This window comes from Oncorhynchus clarkii, chromosome 18, assembly GCF_045791955.1.
Source record: "Oncorhynchus clarkii lewisi isolate Uvic-CL-2024 chromosome 18, UVic_Ocla_1.0, whole genome shotgun sequence".
In the NCBI taxonomy this organism is placed as follows: Eukaryota; Metazoa; Chordata; class Actinopteri; order Salmoniformes; family Salmonidae; genus Oncorhynchus; species Oncorhynchus clarkii.
Genome location: NC_092164.1, coordinates 50,960,411 through 50,987,805, shown reverse-complemented (window position 1 = coordinate 50,987,805; position 27,395 = coordinate 50,960,411). Strand labels below are relative to the sequence as shown.

General features: G+C 43.9%; 1 protein-coding gene across 2 annotated transcripts in view; it reads left to right on the top strand.

Annotated features, from left to right (window-relative positions):
- LOC139373642 (syndecan-3-like) overlaps positions 1-26,044 on the top strand; it is a 41,225-nt gene extending 15,181 nt beyond the window's left edge. The window contains exons 2-6 of one of the 2 annotated variants that reach the window (XM_071114373.1): positions 10,392-10,485; positions 20,823-21,601; positions 22,264-22,468; positions 23,401-23,454; positions 24,120-26,044. In XM_071114373.1, coding sequence (XP_070970474.1) covers positions 10,392-10,485; positions 20,823-21,601; positions 22,264-22,468; positions 23,401-23,454; positions 24,120-24,286 — 1,299 coding nt within the window. In that variant the 3' untranslated portion in view covers positions 24,287-26,044. The remainder of the gene's footprint in view (positions 1-10,391; positions 10,486-20,822; positions 21,602-22,263; positions 22,469-23,400; positions 23,455-24,119) is intronic. The other variant, XM_071114374.1, reaches the window with a different exon arrangement.
- Positions 26,045-27,395: the final 1,351 nt, after the last annotated feature.

Here is a 27,395-nt window from a genome sequence, read left to right as displayed (position 1 = left end):
AAGACTGGCGCTATCAACGTCAAGGTTGTGGGTTCTACTTCCCACAGGGATCACATGTACATACAAACAATGTATGCACCCACTCTGCTGTGTGTCGCTTTGGATAAAAGCCTCTGCTAAGTGGCGTATAACAACAATAGTTCTCCAGCTGTGTTTTTCTATCAGACCGTTAGGTCTGTCAGAGTTTCACAACTCAATTAGCAGGCTTTGATGTGTTTTTTTTTGTGATATTCGTGAGCACACCATTTTTTCTTGAGGCAAGTCGAAGTTCGGTGGGCCCTTCGTCTTTGATTTGTCAACAGTACCACTCCTAGTAGGAGCGGTAACATGAAGTGTTTGTTTTCATGCACATTTTTTCACTTGAGAAATACGGCACCTAACATCTTAGTTGGATGTAAAACTGCATGACCAAGACCTCGGCAGAAACATCCAAATTAATGACACATTTCTTGATTCATCTTAGATGAATTCAGACTATTTATGTCTGTTATTGCTACAGTGGCTCAAGAGGGACAAACAACAGTAATATTGGTGCTTTTTTTCTCGTCTTTCAAGTGAAGGTCTTCAGGGAGTATGCGAGCACAGATGTCCCCCTAGCCGAGTTCTGTTAGGACAAACCCAACCTATGTATGCAGAGTTAAGCTACCATCACTGTTACAGGATTCTCTCTGTCCCCTAACTCTACCTTAGTTTACCTTGACAGGATTAAGATACTGGTCCTGCTGAAACTTGGTTTCGCTGCCAAGTGTATGTGTGTGCGTGCATGCGAAGGGTTTCTGTGCTAATCTCTGCTGAAGGTGGCAGGTGTCTAAACGAGGTCATCACCTGGTAACCCAATCGCTCTGTCACACTCCTCTCTCACACACACACACACACACACACAATACCTCCACCTCTGTCTTCCTCTCTCTCTTTCTCGTTTTTACATTGTAGTCATTTAGCAGACACTCTTCTCCAGAGTGACTTACAGGAGCAATTAGGGTTAATAAGTGCCTTGGGCCCATCAACAGATTTTTCACTTAGCCGGCTCTGGGATTCGAACCGTCGGCCTTTCGGTTACTGGCCCAACGAACTTAATCGCTAGGCTACCTGCCACCCATTCTTTCTCTCTCAAACTCCCTGACCAAGCCTGGCTGCCACCCAAGTCAACCAGCTGTCGAAGACAGGAGAGAGAGGAAGAGGATAGATAGATAGATGCAGAGAGGGGGTTGGAACTGTGATGGACACAGGACAATATGGCTAAATTACCATTTTTCTAAATGTGTTAGTCCAGTCACTGTAGCTCAGCATGGTGCAACACCAGGGTTGTGGATTTGATTCTTGCTTGTGCCACATACAGCATGTAGTGCCCTCAGAAAGTTTGCATATCCTTTGACTTTTTTCCACATTCTGTTGTGTTACAGCCTGATTTTAAAATTGATTGAATTTAGATTTTGTGTCGCTGTTCTACACACAATATCCCATAATGTCAAAGTGGAATTATGTTTTTAGAATAAAATAAAAAAATAAAAAAATGAAAAGCTTGAGTCTTGAGTCTTGAGTCAAGTATTCAACCCCTTTGTTATTCAACCCCTCCCGTTAGCGGGATCATTTTGGTCAACATTCGTTGAATTGCAGAGCGCCAAATTAAATTACAAAAAATATTTAATTTTCATGAAATCACAAGTGCAATATAGCAAAACACAGCTTAGCTTGTTGTTAAATCCACCTGGCGTGCCAGATTTCAAAAAAGCTTTACAGCAAAAGCTATCTAAGCGTTTATGTTAGGACATCTCTCTCAGCAGACTAAACATTCCAAACAGCTAGCAGCAAAGTAGACTTTTGGTCACGAAAGTCAGAAAAGCAATAAAATTAATCGCTTACCTTTGATCTACGGATGTTTGCACTCACGAGACTCCCAGTTACACAATACATTTTTCTTTTGTTCCATAAAGAATATTTTTATATCCAAAAGACCTCCATTTGTTTGGCGCGTTATGTTCAGAAATCCACAGGCTCGAGCAGTCACGACGGGGCAGACGAAAATTCCAAATAGTATCCGTAAAGTTCGTCGAAACATGTCAAATGTTTTTTTATAATCAATCCTCAGGTTGTTTTAACAATAAATAATAAATCATATTTCAACCGGACCATAGCTTTTCCAATAGGATAGAGAGAAAATGTCTGCTCCAATCTGTTGCGCATGCAAAACTCTGCTGGCACCCAGCCATCCACTGACGCACTGTGATCGTTCTCGCTCATTTTTCAGAATAAAAGCCTGAAACTATGTCTAAAGACTGTTCACACCATGTGGAAGCCATAAAGAAAGGCATCTGGTTGATATCCCTTTAAATGGAGGGAAGGCATGCAATGGAACAGAGCGGTTTCAGGAAACACAGCACTTCCTGGTTGGATTTTCCTCAGGTTTTCGCCTGCAATATCAGTTCTGTTATACTCACAGACAATTTTTTGACAGTTTTGGAAACTTTAGAGTGTTTTCTATCCTAATCCGACAATTATATGTCATTCTAGATTCTGAGCTTGAGAAATAGGCCGTTTAATTTGGGTACGTTTTTCATACAAATATCAAAATACTGCTCCCTACACTGGAGGTTAACAAGTCAGATAATAAGTTGCATAGACTAACTCTGGGGGCAATAATAGTGTTTAACATGATTTTTGAATGACTACCCATCTCTGTACCCCACACATACAATTATCTTTTAAGGTCCCTAAGTCGGGCAGTGAATTTCAAGCACAGATTCAACCACAAAGACCAGGGAGGTTTTCCCATGCCTTTCAAAGAAGGGAACCTATTGCTAGATGGGTAAAAAAAAAGCAGACATTGAATATCCCTTTGAGCATGGTTTAGTTATTAATTACACTTTGGATGATGTATCAATACACCCAGTCACTACAAAGATACAGGCGCCCTTCCTAACTCAGTTGACGGAGAGGAAGGAAACTGCTCAGGGATTTTTATCATGATGCCAATGGTGACTTTAAAACAGTTACAGAGTTTAATGGCTGTGATAGGAGAGAACTGAGGATGGATCAACCTTTTATTTGAGAACAAGTTCTAATTTACAACTGCAACATGGCCAAGATAAAGCAAAGCAGTTTGACAAAAACACAGAATTACACATGGAATAAACAAACGTACAGTCAATAACACAATAGAACATCTGTATACAGTGTGTGCAAATGAAGGAGGAAAGGCAATAAATAGGCCATACTGACAAAATAATTATAATTTAGCATAAACACTGTAGTGACAGATGTGCAGATGAGGATGTGCAAGTAGAAATACTGGGGTGCAAAAGACGAAAAATAAATAACAATATGGGGATGAGGTAGTTGGTGGGCTATTTACAGCTGCAGAGATCGGTAAGCTGCTCTGACAGCTGATGCTTAAAGTTAGTGAGGGGGATATAAGTCTCCAGCTTCAGTGATTTATGCAATTCGTTCCAGTCATTGGCAGCAGAGAACTGGAAGGAAAGGCGGCCAAAGGACGTGTTAGCTTTGGGGATGACCAGTGAAATATACCTGCTGGAGCGCGTGCTACGGGTGGGTGTTGCTATGGTGACCAGTGACCTGAGATAAGGCGGGGCTTTACCTAGCAAAGACTTATAGATGACCTGGTGCCAGTGGGTTTGGCGACGAATATGTAGTGAGGGCCAGCCAACGAGAGCGTACAGGTCACAGTGGTGGGTAGTATATGGGACTTTGGTGACAAAACGGATGGCACCGCGATAGACTACCTCCAATTTACTGAGTAGAGTGTTGGTGGCTATTTTGTAAATGACATCGCCAAAGTCAAGGATCGGTAGGATAGTCAGTTTTACGATGGTATGTTTGGCAGTATAAGTGAAGGAGGCTTTGTTGCCAAATAGGAAGCCGATTCTAGATTTAATTTTGGATTGGAGTTGCTTAATGTGAGTCTGGAAGGAGAGTTTACAGTCTAACCAGACACCTAGGTATTTATAGTTGTCCACATATTCTAAGTCAGAACCGTCCAAAGTAGTGATGCTAGTCGGGCGGGCAGCGATCGTTTCAAGAGCATGCATTTAGTTTTACTAGCATTTAAGAGCAGTTGGAGGCCACGGAAGGAGTATTGTATGGCATTGAAGCTCGTTTGGAGGTTTGTTAACACAGTGTCCAAAGGGCCAGAAGTATACAGAATGGTGTCGTCTGCGTAGAGGTACAATGATGGCCTACCCCAGCCAAACCCAGACGACTCTGGGCCAATTGTGCACCGCCCTATGGGACTCCCAATCACGGCCGGTTGTGATACAGTCTGGAATCGAACCAGGGTCTGTAGTGATGCCTGAGATGCAGTGCCTTAGACCGCTGCGCCACTCGGGAGCCCGTAATTGCTTGAGGCAATCATAAAGCACTAAACAAGAGCATGCATTTAGTTTTACTAGCATTTAAGAGCAGTTGGAGGCCACGGAAGGAGTATTGTATGGCATTGAAGCTCGTTTGGAGGTTTGTTAACACAGTGTCCAAAGGGCCAGAAGTATACAGAATGGTGTCGTCTGCGTAGAGGTACAATGATGGCCTACCCCAGCCAAACCCAGACGACTCTGGGCCAATTGTGCACCGCCCTATGGGACTCCCAATCACGGCCGGTTGTGATACAGTCTGGAATCGAACCAGGGTCTGTAGTGATGCCTGAGATGCAGTGCCTTAGACCGCTGCGCCACTCGGGAGCCCGTAATTGCTTGAGGCAAACATAAAGCACTAAACAAGAGCATGCAGTTATCAGGAACACAAAATAATACGCTTGAGCTGGGACTGGAAAACAGTTTTGCACGTCAACAGTTATGGAATTCACACATATGCAAAGTATTGACATAGAACCACGAGCCTAGTCCTGTGTAGCAGACTGTGTGTTATGAACCACTAGCCTCTAGTCCTGTGTAGCAGACTGTGTGTTATGAACCACTAGCCTCTAGTCCTGTGTAGCAGACTGTGTGTTATGAACCACGAGCCTCTAGTCCTGTGTAGCAGACTGTGTGTTATGAACCACTAGCCTCTAGTCCTGTGTAGCAGGATATGTATTTTGATGTGAATCACAGTTTAGCTCCCTGTCTCTGTGAGAGAGAGCAGGGAGCTGGTTGACCTAGCAGGATCAACCTGTTAGAAACCAGAAAAACAAACGCACGCACACACAGACTCTCTCACACACACACACACACACACACACACACACACACACACACACACATGCACACAGACTCTCTCACACACACACACACTGGAAAACAGTAAAGACAGGAAAAGCCTGGACTTAAAATAACATGTCATTCATACAGCAACTTATAACAACAGTTAACTTCAAAAACAAAGGGGCTTATTCTAGACTGGAGGGTGCAACGTCATGGAACCAAATGGCTAGATAAAAATGTGTTGTGTAGAATGGATATGATTCACTGTCATGTAGAGTTTCTGCTCTATACATTACAGTCGACACATTACACATTACAGTGCATTGAATAAGGGTGGGGTTACTGAGGGGTAGAACTGTCACAAAACAGGATGAAAGAGTTAGCCAGCTAACTTTCCTAAACATTCTGAAAGAACACCATAAGTTTGACTTGAAACAAAGACTGACTTGTATGTAACAACGCAGGCGTTCGCTGGCACACTTGACCTTTCTGATCCTGCTTTTAACATCCACGTGTTCAAGATATTTGTTACACTTCAAGATATATTCATAAGACATTATAAGAATGTCATACATGCTCATGACAAGTCGTACATTCATTATAACCACATCATAATGCATTGTATGTGTGTGTGTCCACCTCTCAGTGTGGTGTGTTAATTATCCTGTGTTGTATAGCGTACATGTGCTTCTGTTTTTAGCCGACTTTCCTGATTGTCTGTGTGCAGACAAACTGCAGCCTCGGTTGTATTCGCCACCCAAAATCACACAACTCACTCACTCTCCCTTGCTCACACACACACACACACACACACACACCACAAACAAACCCTGTGATTACATACTTGTTTATACGAGCACAGACATACGTATGTACACACACCCTGTCATTATACACAGAGTAACACACTTCAGAATGAGGTCATACCATACATTTACACTTGTAATATGCACTCATGTATATTTACCCTGCGGATGGAGAGACATTAATGTAGAAGGATAAACATAGAATACACATAAAGGATACAGACATATAGACATGCATCTCTCTGTCCTCTATCTCTCTCACACATACACATCATAAACACACACAGACATAACCTACATGCTTACTCAGACTGGACACAGAGGAAAACAAAGCAGGCGTGAAACACTGTGTGTGTGTGTGTGTGTGTGTGTGTTTATAATCAGGGGTGGTATGTGAGAGGCTTCTTCAAGGGACAGTCTCACAGCTAGCCCGAGGAGGAGGGTTAAGATAGGAGGATGAGAGGAGAGGAAGGAGGGGGTTGTTGACACAGCTCCAACAACAATCAGAGAAGGATTGGGAGAGAGGGTGTGGGAGAGGGAGATAAAGGGAGAAGGAGGGATAGATAAGGGAGAAAAACAGATGAAAGGAAAGATAAAGGGAGACCGATGAAGGGCGAGAGAGCTGGAGGAGAGAAACAGTCTGTTTTTAACTTGTTTTTGGGTTGTTTATTTGGTGTTACGTAACTCCTGCCTATTTAGTTACAGTCATGTGTGTACGTATAAGTTGTGTTTGCGTGTGTGTTCATTTAAGGTTGTGTGTGTGGTTGCCTCACTGTGGGAGATGTGAATTTCTGTGAAAGACAGAGGTTGCTCCTAGCAACGGGCCTCATTGTAAAACAGATCCTTGCTATAGACACACACACACACACACACACACACACACACACACACACACACACACACACACACACACACACACACACACTGCTGCCATGAACGGTTTGAGATGTCTTTTCAGCACTTTTCAGTGCTGACTGATCGTTGGGTTTGCTAGTAACAGTAGCCCTGCAATAAAAGAAAGGTTCAGTCTACTTTCAGACTGCCTACTTTCAGACTCCCATGTGAATGTTGTTTCTCTACAGACCTGCTCAGAGAATCAAAACAACATTTAGTAATTCTCCCATGTGTAAAGAACTTTCATTTGGACCTATATCTTTCGATATCTTATAGTTCTATCTCAGAGGTAGTGTTGAGTTATTAAACAACTAATTGACCGACGTCAGTTCATTTTAGTTCTTTTTTTTGTGAGCTCAGCGCGCCATTTCTCTAGAGAAATTAAATAAAGAACTACTGTATGTGGGACGCTGGGAGTTTTCATTAGGCAAATATTCAAACTAGTTCAGCGTAGAAACGTGGTTATTAACTACAATGACCATAATCCATTGCACCTGTTCTCCCTGGCTTGGACAGAGACGGATGGTCTACAAACAGACCGCATAAGAGAGGAATGTACAGACAATAGGGTTAGTGACCGTTCGTGAGGTAGCTCTGCCCGATTGATAGTTGTAGTAATAAGCAGTCTTGAATATATACCTTATGTACTTTGAAGAACTAGTACAATTATTGTCAGACAGCTCTGCAGCATACTTAGGCAGCTACTAGCCTAACTAAGTAGGATGACTCAAAGACTGTACAGTGAGTGTGGGGAGCACAGAGATAACGGTAGATGGTTGTCTAGCTGGCTGTATGCTACTGCCTGATCAGAGATAACGGTAGATGGTGGTCTAGCTGGCTGCATGCTACTGCCTGATCAGAGATAACGGTAGATGGTGGTCTAGCTGGCTGTATGCTACTGCCTGATCAGAGATAACGGTAGATGGTTGTCTAGCTGGCTGGATGCTACTGCCTGATCAGAGATAACGGTAGATGGTTGTCTAGCTGGCTGGATGCTACTGCCTGATCAGAGATAACGGTAGATGGTTGTCTAGCTGGCTGGATGCTACTGCCTGATCAGAGATAACGGTAGATGGTTGTCTAGCTGGCTGGATGCTACTGCCTGATCAGAGATAACGGTCGATGGTGGTCTAGCTGGCTGGATGCTACTGCCTGATCAGAGATAACGGTAGATGGTTGTCTAGCTGGCTGGATGCTACTGCCTGATCAGAGATAACGGTAGATGGTGGTCTAGCTGGCTGTATGCTACTGCCTGATCAGAGATAACGGTAGATGGTTGTCTAGCTGGCTGGATGCTACTGCCTGATCAGAGATAACGGTAGATGGTGGTCTAGCTGGCTGGATGCTACTGCCTGATCAGAGATAACAGTAGATGGTTGTCTAGCTGGCTGGATGCTACTGCCTGATCAGAGATAACGGTAGATGGTTGTCTAGCTGGCTGGATGCTACTGCCTGATCAGAGATAACGGTAGATGGTTGTCTAGCTGGCTGGATGCTACTGCCTGATCAGAGATAACGGTAGATGGTTGTCTAGCTGGCTGGATGCTACTGCCTGATCAGAGATGAGATAATGACTTTAAAAACGAAGAAATACATATACAAACCTGAAAAATGTCATTTTTCATAGTAATTTCCTATTTTTCTATTGATGTTTACCCAATGTGGACCTGACAGAGACAATGGAATGTTTTCAATATTTTGGCATTTGACTGTTCACTATTTTTGGCTTTGGAATTTCCATTCAAAAGCTCAAATCACTTTAAAGTAATTATTTCATAATGCATTCAATGTTTTAAAAAAGTATCACAAACGAAATAGAAAAACGTGATTATTTTTGAATAATCCAAACTGACCTCAAAAGGCACTAATCACTCAGAGAAAATCTATTCCCTGTAGTGCACTACCACTATAACTAAAGCACAGCTCATCAAAAGTAGTGCCCTATAAGAGGAGAAAGCACTACTTCTGACCAAAAGCTGGACACTATACAGGGATAGGGTGCCAGAAAGAGTGCATTATAAAGTGAATAGCGTTCCATTTGAATTGTGGTTCTAGTACGGTCCACAGTGAAGCAAGTAGAGCCACACTGAGGTCAGGTTTCTAGTTTCTACATTGCTTGATGGTTTAATTGGCTTTCAGTGGCATCAGGTTTCCTTTGTGTTTCCTGGAGGCAGAGAGAGCAGTGGGATTACACTAGCTAACTGGCACTGTCTGTCTGTATGTCTGTGTGTGTCTGTGTGTCTGTCTGTTTCTTCCTGCCTGCCAGAGGTTGACTTTAAGATATGATGACTATACACAACAGTTTATAATGAACAGTAGGAAGCTAGCTGATAGTACTACAGTAATTATCCAAATAAAATCTACAGTATCTACCCTGAACCTATCATACCTACCATAAACCACCCCACATCTTTCCAAGTCACCCCATATGTAACGTCCCTATTCCCCATAGCCGTATGAAGTGGCTTGTCCTCAGCAGTAAACGACTTAACCGTTTTGGGGAAGGTCAGAGAGGGTGGAGGTGAGGACATTCAGGCCGGGAGCTCACCCTAACCCTGTCACCTTTCTTTTGACCTGAGCTTGGGGTGGCTAGGTCATCACAACACGACCACATGTTACCTAAGATCTAATGTTACCTACCTGGATTATTATGGTGTAGTATGGTTGTGGTGTAGTATGGTTGTGGTGTAGTATGGTTGTGGTGTAGTATGGTTGTGGTGTAGTATGGTTGTGGTGTAGTATGGTTGTGGTGCAGTATGGTTGTGGTGCAGTATGGTTGTGGTGTAGTATGGTTGTGGTGCAGTATGGTTGTGGTGCAGTATGGTTGTGGTGCAGTATGTTTGTGGTGCAGTATGGTTGTGGTGTACTATGGTTATGGTGTACTATGGTTGTGGTGTACTATGGTTGTGGTGTAGTATGGTTGTGGTGTACTATGGTGTTTGTACTATGGTGTTTGTGTACTATGGTTGTGGTGTACTATGGTTGTGGTGTGTTTTGGTTTTATGCTGATAATGAAATGACTCTCTCATCGTTTGCTATTTTTCTGACTGTATGTAACTCTCAGGTGAAACAGTGTTTCTGGGCTGTATAAAAATATGACAGACATTGTTATGTATCCAACATCCACTTATTGAGATTACCAACAAACAGCTCTTCTCATCTCTAAGCCATTAAAGAACTAAAAACAACTTTGGCCTGCCAAACTTTCAGCTTTGGTTCAGACTCTACAATAGTACTTATACTCAACTCAATAGTGGTCAGTTATACAACTCAATAGAACAGTCTGACAGTCTCTCGTGTGAGAGAGAGAAACAGATGCCTTGTCTTCTCTCTCCTGTTAATGGAAGATAATGGTCCATCTCTCTCTTCTATTTTCTAGTCTCTGTCTCTTCTTCTTTTTCCCTAATGGATAGTTCCTCTCATCTCTTTGGCTTTATCATTCTGAAAGTAGTCTCATCTAACTAAGTTTTCTATGATGGATGAAATGGACAAAACAAACAAACAGAGAGAAGAATAACCTGTCTTTTCTTTCTCTCTTCAGGGTCAGACCTGGGTTCCGTCTATAGATCTAGAAGGTTCTTCTGGAGATGAGTTCTATGATGATGAAGACCTCTTCTCAGGCTCTGGATCTGGCTGTGAGTTTGTTGTGTGTGTGTGTGTTTGTGTGTGTACATAGGCATGTTTGAACATGTAGGGGGCCTATGTACACACACACACACACAATCTAACATAGGCATGTTTGAACGTGTAGTGGGCCTATGTTAGATTGTGTGTGTGTGAATTCTCTGCAGCCTGTTGGTTTAAGAGGTGACAGCTGCTGTGTTTAAATCTGCAGCTCTGACTCCCAACCCCAAATCTGAGGTCAAATTAAACACAGGGACTACACACGCATAAACACACACAAACACACACATACACACGCATAAACACACACATACACATGCATACACATACACATGCATAAACACACACATACACACGCATACACACACACATACACACGCATAAACACACACATACACACGCATAAACACACACATACACACGCATAAACACACACATACACACACACACGCATAAACACACACATACACACACACGCATAAACACACACATACACACGCATAAACACACACATACACACGCATAAACACACACATACACACACACATACACACGCATAAACACACACATACACACGCATAAACACACACACTCATAAACACACACACGCATAAACACACACACGCATAAACACACACATACACACGCATAAACACACACATACACACGCATAAACACACACATACACACGCATAAACACACACACACACACACATATACACACGCATAAGCACATATACACACACATACACACGCATATACACACACATACATACGCATATACACACACATACACATGCATACACACGCATAAGCACACACATACACATGCATACACCCACACATACACACGCATATACACACACATACACACACACATGCATAAACACACACATACACACACACGCATAAACACACACATACACACGCATAAACACACACATACACACGCATAAACACACACATACACACACACATACACACGCATAAACACACACATACACACGCATAAACACACACACTCATAAACACACACACGCACACGCATAAACACACACACGCACAAGCACACACATACACACGCATAAACACACACATACACACGCATAAACACACACATACACACGCATAAACACACACATACACACGCATAAACACACACATACACACGCATATACACACGCATAAACACATATACACACACATACACACGCATATACACACACATACACACGCATATACACACACATACACATGCATACACACGCATAAACACACACATACACATGCATACACCCACACATACACACGCATATACACACACATACACACACATAAACACACACATACACACACATACACACGCATATACACACGCATACACACACACATACACATGCATAAACACACACATACACACGCATAAACACACACATACACACGCATATACACACACATACACACGCATAAACACGCATAAACACACACACGCATAAACACACACACGCATAAACACACACACACGCATAAACACACACACACACACACACACATAAACACACACATGCATAAACACACACACGCACACGCATAAACACACGCACACGCATAAACACACACACGCATAAACACACACACGCATAAGCACACATACACACGCATAAACACACACATACACACGCATAAACACACACACGCATAAACACACACACGCATAAACACACACACGCATAAACACACACATACACACGCATAAACACACACATACACACGCATAAACACACACATACACACGCATATACACACACATACACACGCATATACACACACATACACATGCATACACACGCATAAACACACACATACACATGCATACACCCACACATACACACGCATATACACACACATACACACACATAAACACACACATACACACGCATATACACACACATACACACGCATATACACACGCATACACACACACATACACATGCATAAACACACACATACACACGCATAAACACACACGTACACACGCATATACACACGCATAAACACGCATAAACACACACACGCATAAACACACACACGCATAAACACACACACACGCATAAACACACACACACACACACATAAACACACACACACACACATGCATAAACACACACACGCACACGCATAAACACACACACGCATAAACACACACACACGCATACACACACACATACACATGCATAAACACACACACACGCATAAACACACACATACACACGCATAAACACACACATACACACGCATAAACACACACATACACATGCATACACATACACATGCATAAACACACACATACACATGCATAAACACACACATACACATGCATACACATACACATGCATAAACACACACATACACACGCATAAACACACACATACACACGCATAAACACACACATACACACGCATAAACACACACATACACACGCATAAACACACACACACACACGCATAAACACACACACATACACACGCATAAACGCACACGCATAAACACACACATACACACGCATAAACACACACATACACATGCATAAACACACACATACACATGCATACACATACACATGCATAAACACACACATACACATGCATAAACACACACATACACACGCATAAACACACACATACACACGCATAAACACACACACACACGCATAAACACACACACACACACGCATAAACGCACACGCATAAACACACACACGCACACGCATAAACACACACACACACACACACGCATACACACGCATAAACGCACACATACACACGCATAAACGCACACACATGCACACACATAAACACACGCATAAACACACACATACACACGCATAAACTCACACATACACACACATAAACACACACATACACACGCATAAACACACACATACACACGCATAAACACACACATACACACGCATAAACACACACATACACACGCATAAACACACACATACACACGCATAAACACACACATACACACGCATAAACACACACATACACACGCATAAACTCACACATACACACACATAAACACACACATACACACGCATAAACACACACATACACACGCATAAACACACACATACACACGCATAAACACACACATACACACGCATAAGCACACACATACACACGCATAAGCACACACACACACACATAAACACACACACACACACGCATAAACACACACACGCACGCATAAACACACACGCACGCACACGCATAATCACACACACACGCACACGCATACACACGCATAAACGCACACATACACACGCATAAACGCACACATACACACGCATAAACACACACATACACACGCATAAACACACACACACACGCATAAACACACACACACACACACACATAAACGCACACGCATAAACACACACACGCACACGCATACACACGCATAAACGCACACAAACACACGCATAAACGCACACATACACACGCATAAACGCACACACATGCACACGCATAAACACACACATACACACGCATAAACACACACATACACACGCATAAACACACACATACACACGCATAAGCACACACATACACACGCATAAGCACACACACACACACACATAAACACACGCACACGCATAAACACACACACGCACGCATAAACACACACACACGCACACGCATAAACACACGCACACGCATAAACACACACACACGCACACGCATAAACACACACACACGCACACGCATACACACGCATAAACGCACACATACAAATGCATAAACACACACATACACACGCATAAACACACACATACACACGCATAAGCACACACATACACACGCATAAGCACACACACACACGCATAAACACACACATACACACGCATAAACACACGCATACATACGCATAAACACACACATACACACGCATAAACACACACATACACACGCATAAACACACATATACACACACGCATAAACACACACACACGCACACGCATACACACGCATAAACACACGCATACACACGCATAAACGCACACATACACACGCATAAACGCACACATACACACGCATAAACGCACACATACACACGCATAAACGCACACATACACACGCATAAACGCACACATACACACGCATAAACGCACACATACACACGCATAAACGCACACATACACACGCATAAGCACACACACACACGCATAAACACACACATACACACGCATAAACACACACACACACACGCATAAACACACACATACACACGCATAAACACACACATACACACGCATAAACACGCACACACGCACACGCATACACACGCATAAACGCACACATACACACGCATAAACGCACACATACACACGCATAAACGCACACATACACATGCATAAACGCACACATACACATGCATAAACACACACATACACACGCATAAACACACACATACACACGCATAAGCACACACATACACACGCATAAACACACACATACACACGCATAAGCACACACATACACACACATAAGCACACACACACACACGCATAAACACACACATACACACGCATAAGCACACACGCACACGCATAAACACACACACGCACGCATAAACACACGCACACGCATAAACACGCACACACGCACACGCATACACACGCATAAATGCACACATACACACGCATAAACGCACACATACACACACATAAACGCACACATACACATGCATAAACACACACATACACACGCATAAACACACACATACACACGCATAAACACACACATACACACGCATAAGCACACACATACACACGCATAAGCACACACACACACGCATAAACACACACATACACACGCATAAGCACACACGCACACGCATAAACGCACACACACGCACACGCATAAACACACACGCACGCATAAACACACGCACACGCATAAACACACACACACGCACACGCATAAACACGCACACGCATACACACGCATAAACGCACACACGCACACGCATAAACACACACACTCACACGCATAAACACACGCACGCACGCATAAACACACGCACACGCATAAACACACGCACACGCATAAACACACGCACACGCACACGCATAAACGCACACATACACACGCATAAACACACACACACGCATAAACACACGCACACGCATAAACACACGCATAAACGCACACATACACACGCATAAACACACACACACGCATAAACACACGCACACGCATAAACACACGCACACGCACACGCATAAACGCACACATACACACGCATAAACACACACACACGCACACGCATAAACACACACACACGCACACGCATAAACGCACACATACACACGCATAAACACACACATACACACGCATAAACACACACATACACACGCATAAACACACACATACACACGCATAAGCACACACATACACACGCATAAACACACACATACACACGCATAAACACACACATACACACGCATAAACACACACATACACACGCATAAGCACACACACACACGCGTAAACACACACATACACACACATAAACACACACATACACACGCATAAACACACACATACACACGCATAAACACACACATACACACGCATAAACATACACACGCATAAACACACACATACGCACACGCATAAACACACACACACGCACACGCATACACACGCATAAACGCACACATACACACGCATAAACGCACACATACACACGCATAAACGCACACATACACACGCATAAACACACACATACACACGCATAAACACACACATACACACGCATAAATGCACACATACACACGCATAAACACACACACACACGCATAAACACACACACACACGCATAAACACACACGCACACGCATAAACACACGCACACGCATAAACACACACACGCACACGCATACACACGCATAAACACACACATACACACGCATAAACACACACACACCCACGCATAAACACACACATACACACGCATACACATACACATGCATAAACACACACATACACATGCATAAACACACACATACACATGCATACACATACACATGCATAAACACACACATACACACGCATAAACACACACATACACACGCATAAACACACACATACACACGCATAAACACACACATACACACGCATAAACACACACACACACGCATAAACACACACACATACACACGCATAAACGCACACGCATAAACACACACATACACACGCATAAACACACACATACACATGCATAAACACACACATACACATGCATACACATACACATGCATAAACACACACATACACACGCATAAACACACACATACACACGCATAAACACACACATACACACGCATAAACACACACACACACGCATAAACACACACACACACACGCATAAACGCACACGCATAAACACACACACGCACACGCATAAACACACACACACACACACGCATACACACGCATAAACGCACACATACACACGCATAAACGCACACACATGCACACACATAAACACACGCATAAACACACACATACACACGCATAAACTCACACATACACACACATAAACACACACATACACACGCATAAACACACACATACACACGCATAAACACACACATACACACGCATAAACACACACATACACACGCATAAACACACACATACACACGCATAAACACACACATACACACGCATAAACACACACATACACACGCATAAACTCACACATACACACACATAAACACACACATACACACGCATAAACACACACATACACACGCATAAACACACACATACACACGCATAAACACACACATACACACGCATAAGCACACACATACACACGCATAAGCACACACACACACACATAAACACACACACACACACGCATAAACACACACACGCACGCATAAACACACACGCACGCACACGCATAATCACACACACACGCACACGCATACACACGCATAAACGCACACATACACACGCATAAACGCACACATACACACGCATAAACACACACATACACACGCATAAACACACACACACACGCATAAACACACACACACACACACACATAAACGCACACGCATAAACACACACACGCACACGCATACACACGCATAAACGCACACAAACACACGCATAAACGCACACATACACACGCATGAACGCACACACATGCACACGCATACACACGCATAAACACACACATACACACGCATAAACACACACATACACACGCATAAACACACACATACACACGCATAAGCACACACATACACACGCATAAGCACACACACACACACACATAAACACACGCACACGCATAAACACACACACGCACGCATAAACACACACACACGCACACGCATAAACACACGCACACGCATAAACACACACACACGCACACGCATAAACACACACACACGCACACGCATACACACGCATAAACACACACACACACACACATACACACGCATAAACACACGCATACATACGCATAAACACACACATACACACGCATAAACACACACATACACACGCATAAACACACATATACACACACGCATAAACACACACACACGCACACGCATACACACGCATAAACACACGCATACACACGCATAAACGCACACATACACACGCATAAACGCACACATACACACGCATAAACGCACACATACACACGCATAAACGCACACATACACACGCATAAACGCACACATACACACGCATAAACGCACACATACACACGCATAAACGCACACATACACACGCATAAGCACACACACACACGCATAAACACACACATACACACGCATAAACACACACACACACACGCATAAACACACACATACACACGCATAAACACACACATACACACGCATAAACACGCACACACGCACACGCATACACACGCATAAACGCACACATACACACGCATAAACGCACACATACACACGCATAAACGCACACATACACATGCATAAACGCACACATACACATGCATAAACACACACATACACACGCATAAACACACACATACACACGCATAAGCACACACATACACACGCATAAACACACACATACACACGCATAAGCACACACATACACACACATAAGCACACACACACACACGCATAAACACACACATACACACGCATAAGCACACACGCACACGCATAAACACACGCACACGCATAAACACGCACACACGCACACGCATACACACGCATAAATGCACACATACACACGCATAAACGCACACATACACACACATAAACGCACACATACACATGCATAAACACACACATACACACGCATAAACACACACATACACACGCATAAACACACACATACACACGCATAAGCACACACATACACACGCATAAGCACACACACACACGCATAAACACACACATACACACGCATAAGCACACACGCACACGCATAAACGCACACACACGCACACGCATAAACACACACGCACGCATAAACACACGCACACGCATAAACACACACACACGCACACGCATAAACACGCACACGCATACACACGCATAAACGCACACACGCACACGCATAAACACACACACTCACACGCATAAACACACGCACGCACGCATAAACACACGCACACGCATAAACACACGCACACGCATAAACGCACACATACACACGCATAAACACACACACACGCATAAACACACGCACACGCATAAACACACGCACACGCACACGCATAAACGCACACATACACACGCATAAACACACACACACGCATAAACACACGCACACGCACACGCATAAACGCACACATACACACGCATAAACACACACACACGCACACGCATAAACACACACACACGCACACGCATAAACGCACACATACACACGCATAAACACACACATACACACGCATAAACACACACATACACACGCATAAACACACACATACACACGCATAAGCACACACATACACACGCATAAACACACACATACACACGCATAAACACACACATACACACGCATAAACACACACATACACACGCATAAGCACACACACACACGCGTAAACACACACATACACACACATAAACACACACATACACACGCATAAACACACACATACACACGCATAAACACACACATACACACGCATAAACATACACACGCATAAACACACACATACGCACACGCATAAACACACACACACGCACACGCATACACACGCATAAACGCACACATACACACGCATAAACGCACACATACACACGCATAAACGCACACATACACACGCATAAACACACACATACACACGCATAAACACACACATACACACGCATAAATGCACACATACACACGCATAAACACACACACACACGCATAAACACACACACACACGCATAAACACACACGCACACGCATAAACACACGCACACGCATAAACACACACACGCACACGCATACACACGCATAAACACACACATACACACGCATAAACACACACACACCCACGCATAAACACACACATACACACGCATAAATGCACACATACACACGCATAAACGCACACATACACACACATAAACACACACATACACACGCATAAACACACACATACACGGCCTTGCATTAACGAAACACAGGAACTGGGCACACACCCTCCCAGTAGCCAGATCTCCACCCAGACTAAGTGATCTTATTTACAGTAATCTGATTACAGACAGCAGATCAGATGATCTCATGCAGACAGGCCATTGTGTGTGTTTTAGTTTGAGTATGTGTGTTGTGTGTGTGTGTGTGTGTGTGTGTGTGTGTGTGTGTGTGTGTGTGTGTGTGTGTAATTACCTCCATAACACTTATTTGTAAGAGGCCTTTGTTTGTTTCAGATTAGCTTCTATGACTGTATTTAGCCATTCTATTTCTGTTTCAGATTCGCTTCTATGACTGTATTTAGCCATTCTATTTCTGTTTCAGATTAGCTTCTATGACTGTATTTAGCCATTCTATTTCTGTTTCAGATTCGCTTCTATGACTGTATTTAGCCATTCTATTTCTGTTTCAGATTAGCTTCTATGACTGTATTTAGCCATTCTATTTCTGTTTCAGATTAGTTTCTGTGATTTGTGTATAGCCATTCTATTTCTGTTTCAGATGAGCATCTATGACTGTGTTTAGCCATTCTATCTCTCTCATTTCCTCTCACTCTAATAATTTGTTTTGTTCATAACTAGTTTAACAGTTAATCCCTTTAACAGTTAATCTCCTTCCCTCTTTCTTTCTCTCCATAGTTCCAGAGATGAAGGTCAACCCTACAGTGGTGGGTGTGTCTTTCAGCACTGAGGAGCCCCTTCCCCTTTCCACCACCCAGGCTACTGGCCCCGCCCCCTCAGCCCCACCTGCAGCCGAGCCCAATCCCAACCCCGATGCTCTCCCCACCCCACTACCCACTGAGGGAGAGGGGGAGAGTGGGATAGAGTGGGAGAGAGGGAGGGAGAGAGAGAGGGAGAGGGAAAGAGAGAGAGTAAGGGAGATGGAGCGGGAGAGAGAACGAGAGCGGGAGAGGGATAGAGAGAGGGAGAGAGAAAAGGAGAGGGAGAGAGAAAGAGAGAGAGAGAGGCAACGGGAAATAGAGAGGGAACGAGAAAGAGAACGTGAAAGAGCGAGAGCCGCCCAGACCACCATCTCACCCCGTGGCCCGGCGGCTATTCCCATGGCGACCACCAGCACAGCGACGCCTCTGGCGGAGAGTGTAGCACCCTCTAGTGGCGTGCAGGACCTGGTCACCACAGAAGAAGAGGACGAGGATGTCTACCTGTCCCCAGACCCCACCACCAGTATGCCTATGGAGACCACCACGGAAGAAGAAGAAGAAGAGGAAGAAGTGACCACTACAGATACAGAGACCACACCCCTCCCAAAGACAACAGCTCCACCCACTACGATTGGCCCAGCTCTAGCTGAGAGGTCTAGCTCCGCCCCCTTTAGGCCCAGTGTTCTGGTGACCACGCCTATTAAAGCCGCACCCACAGAGAGGAGCACACGCCCACAGCAGCCTTCTACGACAATGGTGTGTGTTTGTGTGTATCCTGTGTGTATTTATCCATCACATGTGGAGGAGAGACACAGGTGGTCCTCGTTAAGAGCGAGGCTCCTCGTTAGTAGCATCGTTAATGATTAATTACATGATTAGCATCCAGCTAAATAGGCTGAAACACTCCACAGCTTCTGGAGATAATGTGACGTTTATTTGGGTTCTCATTCAGTTGTACAACTGACTAGGTATCCCCTTTCCCCAATCACCAATCTATAATTGTGTGTCTTTCTCTCTCAATCCCCCTTTCTTTTTATTTTGCTCTCTATCTCTCTCTCTCTCTCTGTCCCTCTTTCTCTCTCTCTCTCTCTCTCTCTCTCTCTCTCTCTCTCTCTCCCTCTTTCTGTCCCTCTTTCTGTCCCTCTTTCTGTCCCTCTTTCTGTCTCTCTTTCTGTCTCTCTCTCTCTCTGTCCCTCTTTCTGTCTCTCTTTCTGTCTCTCTCTCTCTCTCTCTCTCTCTCTCTCTGTCCCTCTTTCTGTCTATCTTTCTGTTTCTCTCTCTCTCTCTCTCTCTGTCCCTCTTTCTGTCTCTCTTTTTGTCTCTCTCTCTCTCTCTCTCTCTGTCCCTCTTTCTGTCTCTCTCTCTCTCTGTCCCTCTTTCTGTTTCTCTTTCTGTCTCTCTCTCTCTCTCTCTCTCAGAATAATGAATTAGGGGTTAATGGACCCAGCGGAGACTTTGAGATCCGGGAGGAGGACCGTCGCCAGGGCAACGAGGTTGTTGGTCGTGGCCTTGGCATGGAGACTGGGGCAGAACCTGATCTGATTGGCAACACAATTAACACAGGAAGTTCTGCCGCTCAACTTCCTCAGAAGAACATCTTGGAGAGGAAGGAGGTTCTGATAGGTGAGGACACACACAACACTGTCTGTCGGTCAGTCTGAAAAATAAAACCACCCATAGCAAACCTTTCCCTCTACTAGTATATCTCACTCCTTCTCTCTCTTTCCCTCTACTAGTATATCTCACTCCTTCTCTCTCTTTCCCTCTACTAGTATATCTCACTCCTTCTCTCTCTTTCCCTCTACTAGTATATCTCACTCCTTCTCTCTCTTTCCCTCTACTAGTATATCTCACTCCTTCTCTCTCTTTCCCTCTACTAGTATATCTCACTCCTTCTCTCTCTTTCCCTCTACTAGTATATCTCACTCCTTCTCTCTCTTTCCCTCTACTAGTATATCTCACTCCTTCTCTCTCTTTCCTTCTACTAGTATATCTCACTCCTTCTCTCTCTTTCCCTCTACTAGTATATCTCACTCCTTCTCTCTCTTTCCCTCTACTAGTATATCTCACTCCTTCTCTCTCTTTCCCTCTACTAGTATATCTCACTCCTTCTCTCTCTTTCCCTCTACTAGTATATCTCACTCCTTCTCTCTCTTTCCCTCTACTAGTATATCTCACTCCTTCTCTCTCTTTCCCTCTACTAGTATATCTCACTCCTTCTCTCTCTTTCCCTCTACTAGTATATCTCACTCCTTCTCTCTCTTTCCCTCTACTAGTCTCTCTCACTCCCCTCTCTTTCCCTCTACTAGTATATCTCACTCCTTCTCTCTCTTTCCCTCTACTTGTCTCTCTCACTCCTCTCTCTTTCTCTCTACTAGTATATCTCACTCCTTCTCTCTCTTTCCCTCTACTTGTCTCTCTCACTCCTCTCTCTTTCTCTCTATTTCTCTCTTTCTCTCCGTATTCTTCTGACGGGCATAGCTTTTGTCTTTATTCTGATTGGCTGTCTGTGTCTCCCCCAGCCATTCTGATTGGCTGTCTGTGTCTCCCCCCAGCCATTCTGATTGCTTGCCTGCTGGCGGTGGTTTTCGCTGACTTCGTGGTGATCGGTAAAGAGCAGGAGTCAAAGCAGGCTAACTGTGTCCTTAGTGTGTCTGTGCGCTGGACACATGCTGTTAGTGTGTTGTAGTATGTAGGAACAGTAGCCTACACATGATTTGTGTGTGTTAGTGACACGGGATCTTAATATGTAGGTGCGGTCATGACACATGATAGCGTGTACTATGTAGATACTATGTAAATACACACAGCTTGGGGTATAATAGATGATAATGACAGACGTCAGTTCATATGTTAGCATTGCCTGCAGTGCTTAAAGTGGTACTTGAAGATGCCGGTCCTCATTAAACTAATTTAATTTACCGTACCGGGGTAATTTTATTATATTTGAATCTCTTTAGATTCCATATTCTCCAGAAGACATACAGAAGCAGTAGACAATTAGAGACACCAGTGGTCTGTATACCAGTGGTCTGTATACCAGTGGTCTGTATACCAGTGGTCAGCGCTAGCCCACTTCAACCACTTGCATGGCATTAGTGTATGTGTCTCTGTTCATTACATGTTCTGAATCTTTTGTCCTATTCAGAATGAGTTCTACATTGTTTACCATATGTCTCTCTCTCTCTCTGTTTCCTCTTTCTTTCTCCCTTCCTCCCACTCTGTCCCTCCCTCCCTCTCCCCACCATCCCTTCCTCTATCTCTCCGTCCACAGCGGTGATAGTGGGGGGCGTGGTGGGGGCCCTGTTTGCAGCGTTCCTGGTCATGCTGCTGGTGTACAGGATGAAGAAGAAAGATGAAGGCAGCTACACACTGGAGGAACCCAAGCAAGCCACCGTCACCTACCAGAAAGCTGACAAACAGGAGGAGTTCTACGCATAACACACACACACACAGAGATGCTTATCACTCCAGCTCCCTTCCCGTCCTGTCGCTTCACATCTCCTTCTCCCGTATCTTCCTCCCTCTCTTATTTCCTATGTTCCTGTCCTCCATGTCAGTTGTTACTGAGAGTGCCCGTCTCTCCACGGACTCAAACATTTCTTTAAAAAATATAAATACACTTTTAAAAAAATAACAAAATATATCAGCTGGAAAAAAATATATAAAAATGTGATAGACAATTTTTTTTTTTTTTAAGTAAATGTTGTTATTGATATTATATGATTATTGTTCTGATGATGTAATGAACTGATTATTTTGTAAAAACACAAGCTCTTATCCGGTGTTCTAGCACAATACTCTAGTGTCTGTTCCACGGAGCGAATGAGCCAAGTGAAAGAGGGATGGGGGAGAAGAAGGGACAGAGACAAACAGAGGAGGAAAGAGAGTGTCATCTGATTGGCCACACAGACACTGGGGTCAAAGGTTAGAGGAAAGGTCTCTATTGTAGTGCCTTCCATTGCCCTGGTGCTCTCTCACAAACACACACACACACATGGCTTGGACCCCTCTCTCTGTGCTTGGCCAATCAGAGTAGGGGAACCCTCCCACAACGCTCTGACAACCTCAGGACAACGTTGTGGCAGCATTCACTGGTAGTTAGCAAGGGATTCTAACCAGGGATATAGTGTTAAATAAAATGGTGGGTAAACAAACCGCTGGGGTAACATAAACATTAGCTAATGCTAACAACGCTACCTGATGGTAGTAGTTGTGTAAACACTGTTCACCAAGTGAAGGGGTGTTTAAACAACAGATTATGAGTGTTTACCCTCCTCAACATCCCTGGGTTGTATTCATTAGGCACCAAACAAAGAAAACGGACTGAAACAGAGAGGACTACCTGGACCTAAGACTACCTGGTCCAATAAGAAATGCACATTTCCGTATTCCATTGCAAAATGTTTTACAACGTTTTCCGTTGTGTGTCAATGAATACGACCCTGGTGCTGAATGCTAACACAGGGCTAGCGGCTAGCTGTCTGGTTTGCTCCTTTACGCTGTACAAAGGTGATTAGTTCTATGGATAGTAATAATAACCAATAATATATCAATGTTCTGGACTGGTTGGTAAATAATAGTAATAATGAAAATAATACTCGAATGAACGAAAGGATGTGTATTTAGCGGTTTCAAAAGTTTATATGTAAATAATCATTGGTTGAAATACTTTTTCTGTCGTTGCCACTAACCAGTCGCATGATCACCATTTCTATATCACGTCAATCTGTGGAGCTGTGCTCTCAACCCACATACACCACACACACTCACAAGTACGCACTCACACACTTAAGCAAATATACACACGCCGTACATGCAAGCATGCGCTCACAAGCTCAAACACACACACACACAAATATATCACTTGCGCTTCATTGACTAAATATATATATATATATATATATATATATAAATCATATCACTCACTCAACATATTATCATTATCATCATCACACAAGCTGGTTTCAGTACATTATTAATAAGTGGCTGATCAGTTGCTGGTTGGTTAGAGTTTGGTCCGTTGTGTAAAGGCACCAGCATGTATCCATCCAATCCCCTGCATGCTCTTTCTTTCTCTTCTACCATTGGCTGTCTATTTGGGGGTGGGCTGGTCTTTGGGACTGTGAGGGAGGGGCTTACGATGCTGAAAGTGGCTCTTCAAGTAGAAGTTGTCCATCAGTAGGTGTGGGGACAGGAGTTAAGGTGGGGGCAGTGGGTAGGGGTGGGGACAGGAGTTGAAGTGGGGGCAGTGGGTAGGTGTGTGGACAGGAGTTGAAGTGGGGGCAGTGGGTAGGGGTGGGGACAGGAGTTGCTGTGGGTAGGGGTGGGGACAGGAGTTGAAGTGGGGGCAGTGGGTAGGTGTGGGGACAGGAGTTGAGTTGGAGGCTGTGCTTTCTATCTAAGATTGTAACAATAACCAACACACCAGTACGACTGGACTAGTAGCTTCTAATATATTCAGTACTGTAGAACAACTGCATGGGAGTCAAACTATACTAGTCTCTGTGTGTGTGTGTGTGTGTGTGTGTGTGTGTGTGTGTGTGTGTGTGTGTGTGTGTGTGTGTGTGTGTGTGTGTGTGTGTGTGTGTGTTCTGAGAGGAATGTACTGTGGGCAGGTGTGTATTTTACCTGCTCCAGCAGTTCTGACGCTCTTCCATAGTCAGGTAGTCACACCTGTACCCCTGTGTGTGTGTGTGTGTGTACGCCTCAACTGCTTTGCCCCCTCTTTTTTTTAAGCAGTGAACGCCTCACTCTTATTTCACATCAGACTCGTGTGTGTGTGTGTGTGTAGGTCTCACCTGTTCACTGCTGAATGTGGGGCTAGTCTGCTTTTTCACACACAATCTGTCACTCACGGTCTGTTTGTCTGTAGCAGGACTGACTGACGTCACACATCACAGACAGAACTGACCTGAACTGTCTTTTCTAAACTTACCTTCCAACTGTTAACATGTGTTTGTACCCATATAAGTCTGCATAGCCAAATAATAGAGAGAGAGAGAGAGAGAGAGAGAGAGAGAGAGAGAGTGTGTGTGTGTGTGTGTGTGTGTGTGTGTGTGTGTGTGTGTGTGTGTGTGTGTGTGTGTGTGTGTGTGTGTGTGTGTGTGTGTGTGTGTGTGTGTGTGTGTGTGTGTGTGTGTGCCAAGTTGGTGGAAGGCCACACCACACTGTGTTTGCTGTTACCCATCCTGTTTTTATACATTTGCATTTTTTAAGGCTGTTTCTGTCATTGGCTGCTGAGCGCTGGGAGGCGGACCTCATCGCCACAGCCCTGCCACTAATTTGCCACTCTGTTCCAAATAAAAGACCTCATTGGTTAACACACTGTCTTCTGTGATTTTATTGGCTGAGGGTATGGGGTGGGGGTGGAACATGAGGGGACTAATGGTTTTGAGAGCTCTGTATAGTGCAGATAAAATTGAAAAATCACATATAGAACTGACAAACATATCGCTCTGACACAATAAATCTCAAATCATTAACCTCTACCTCCTAGTGCCTAAACATTTGAGTAGATCTGAGTAGAATTGAATAGTGTAGGTAGGTA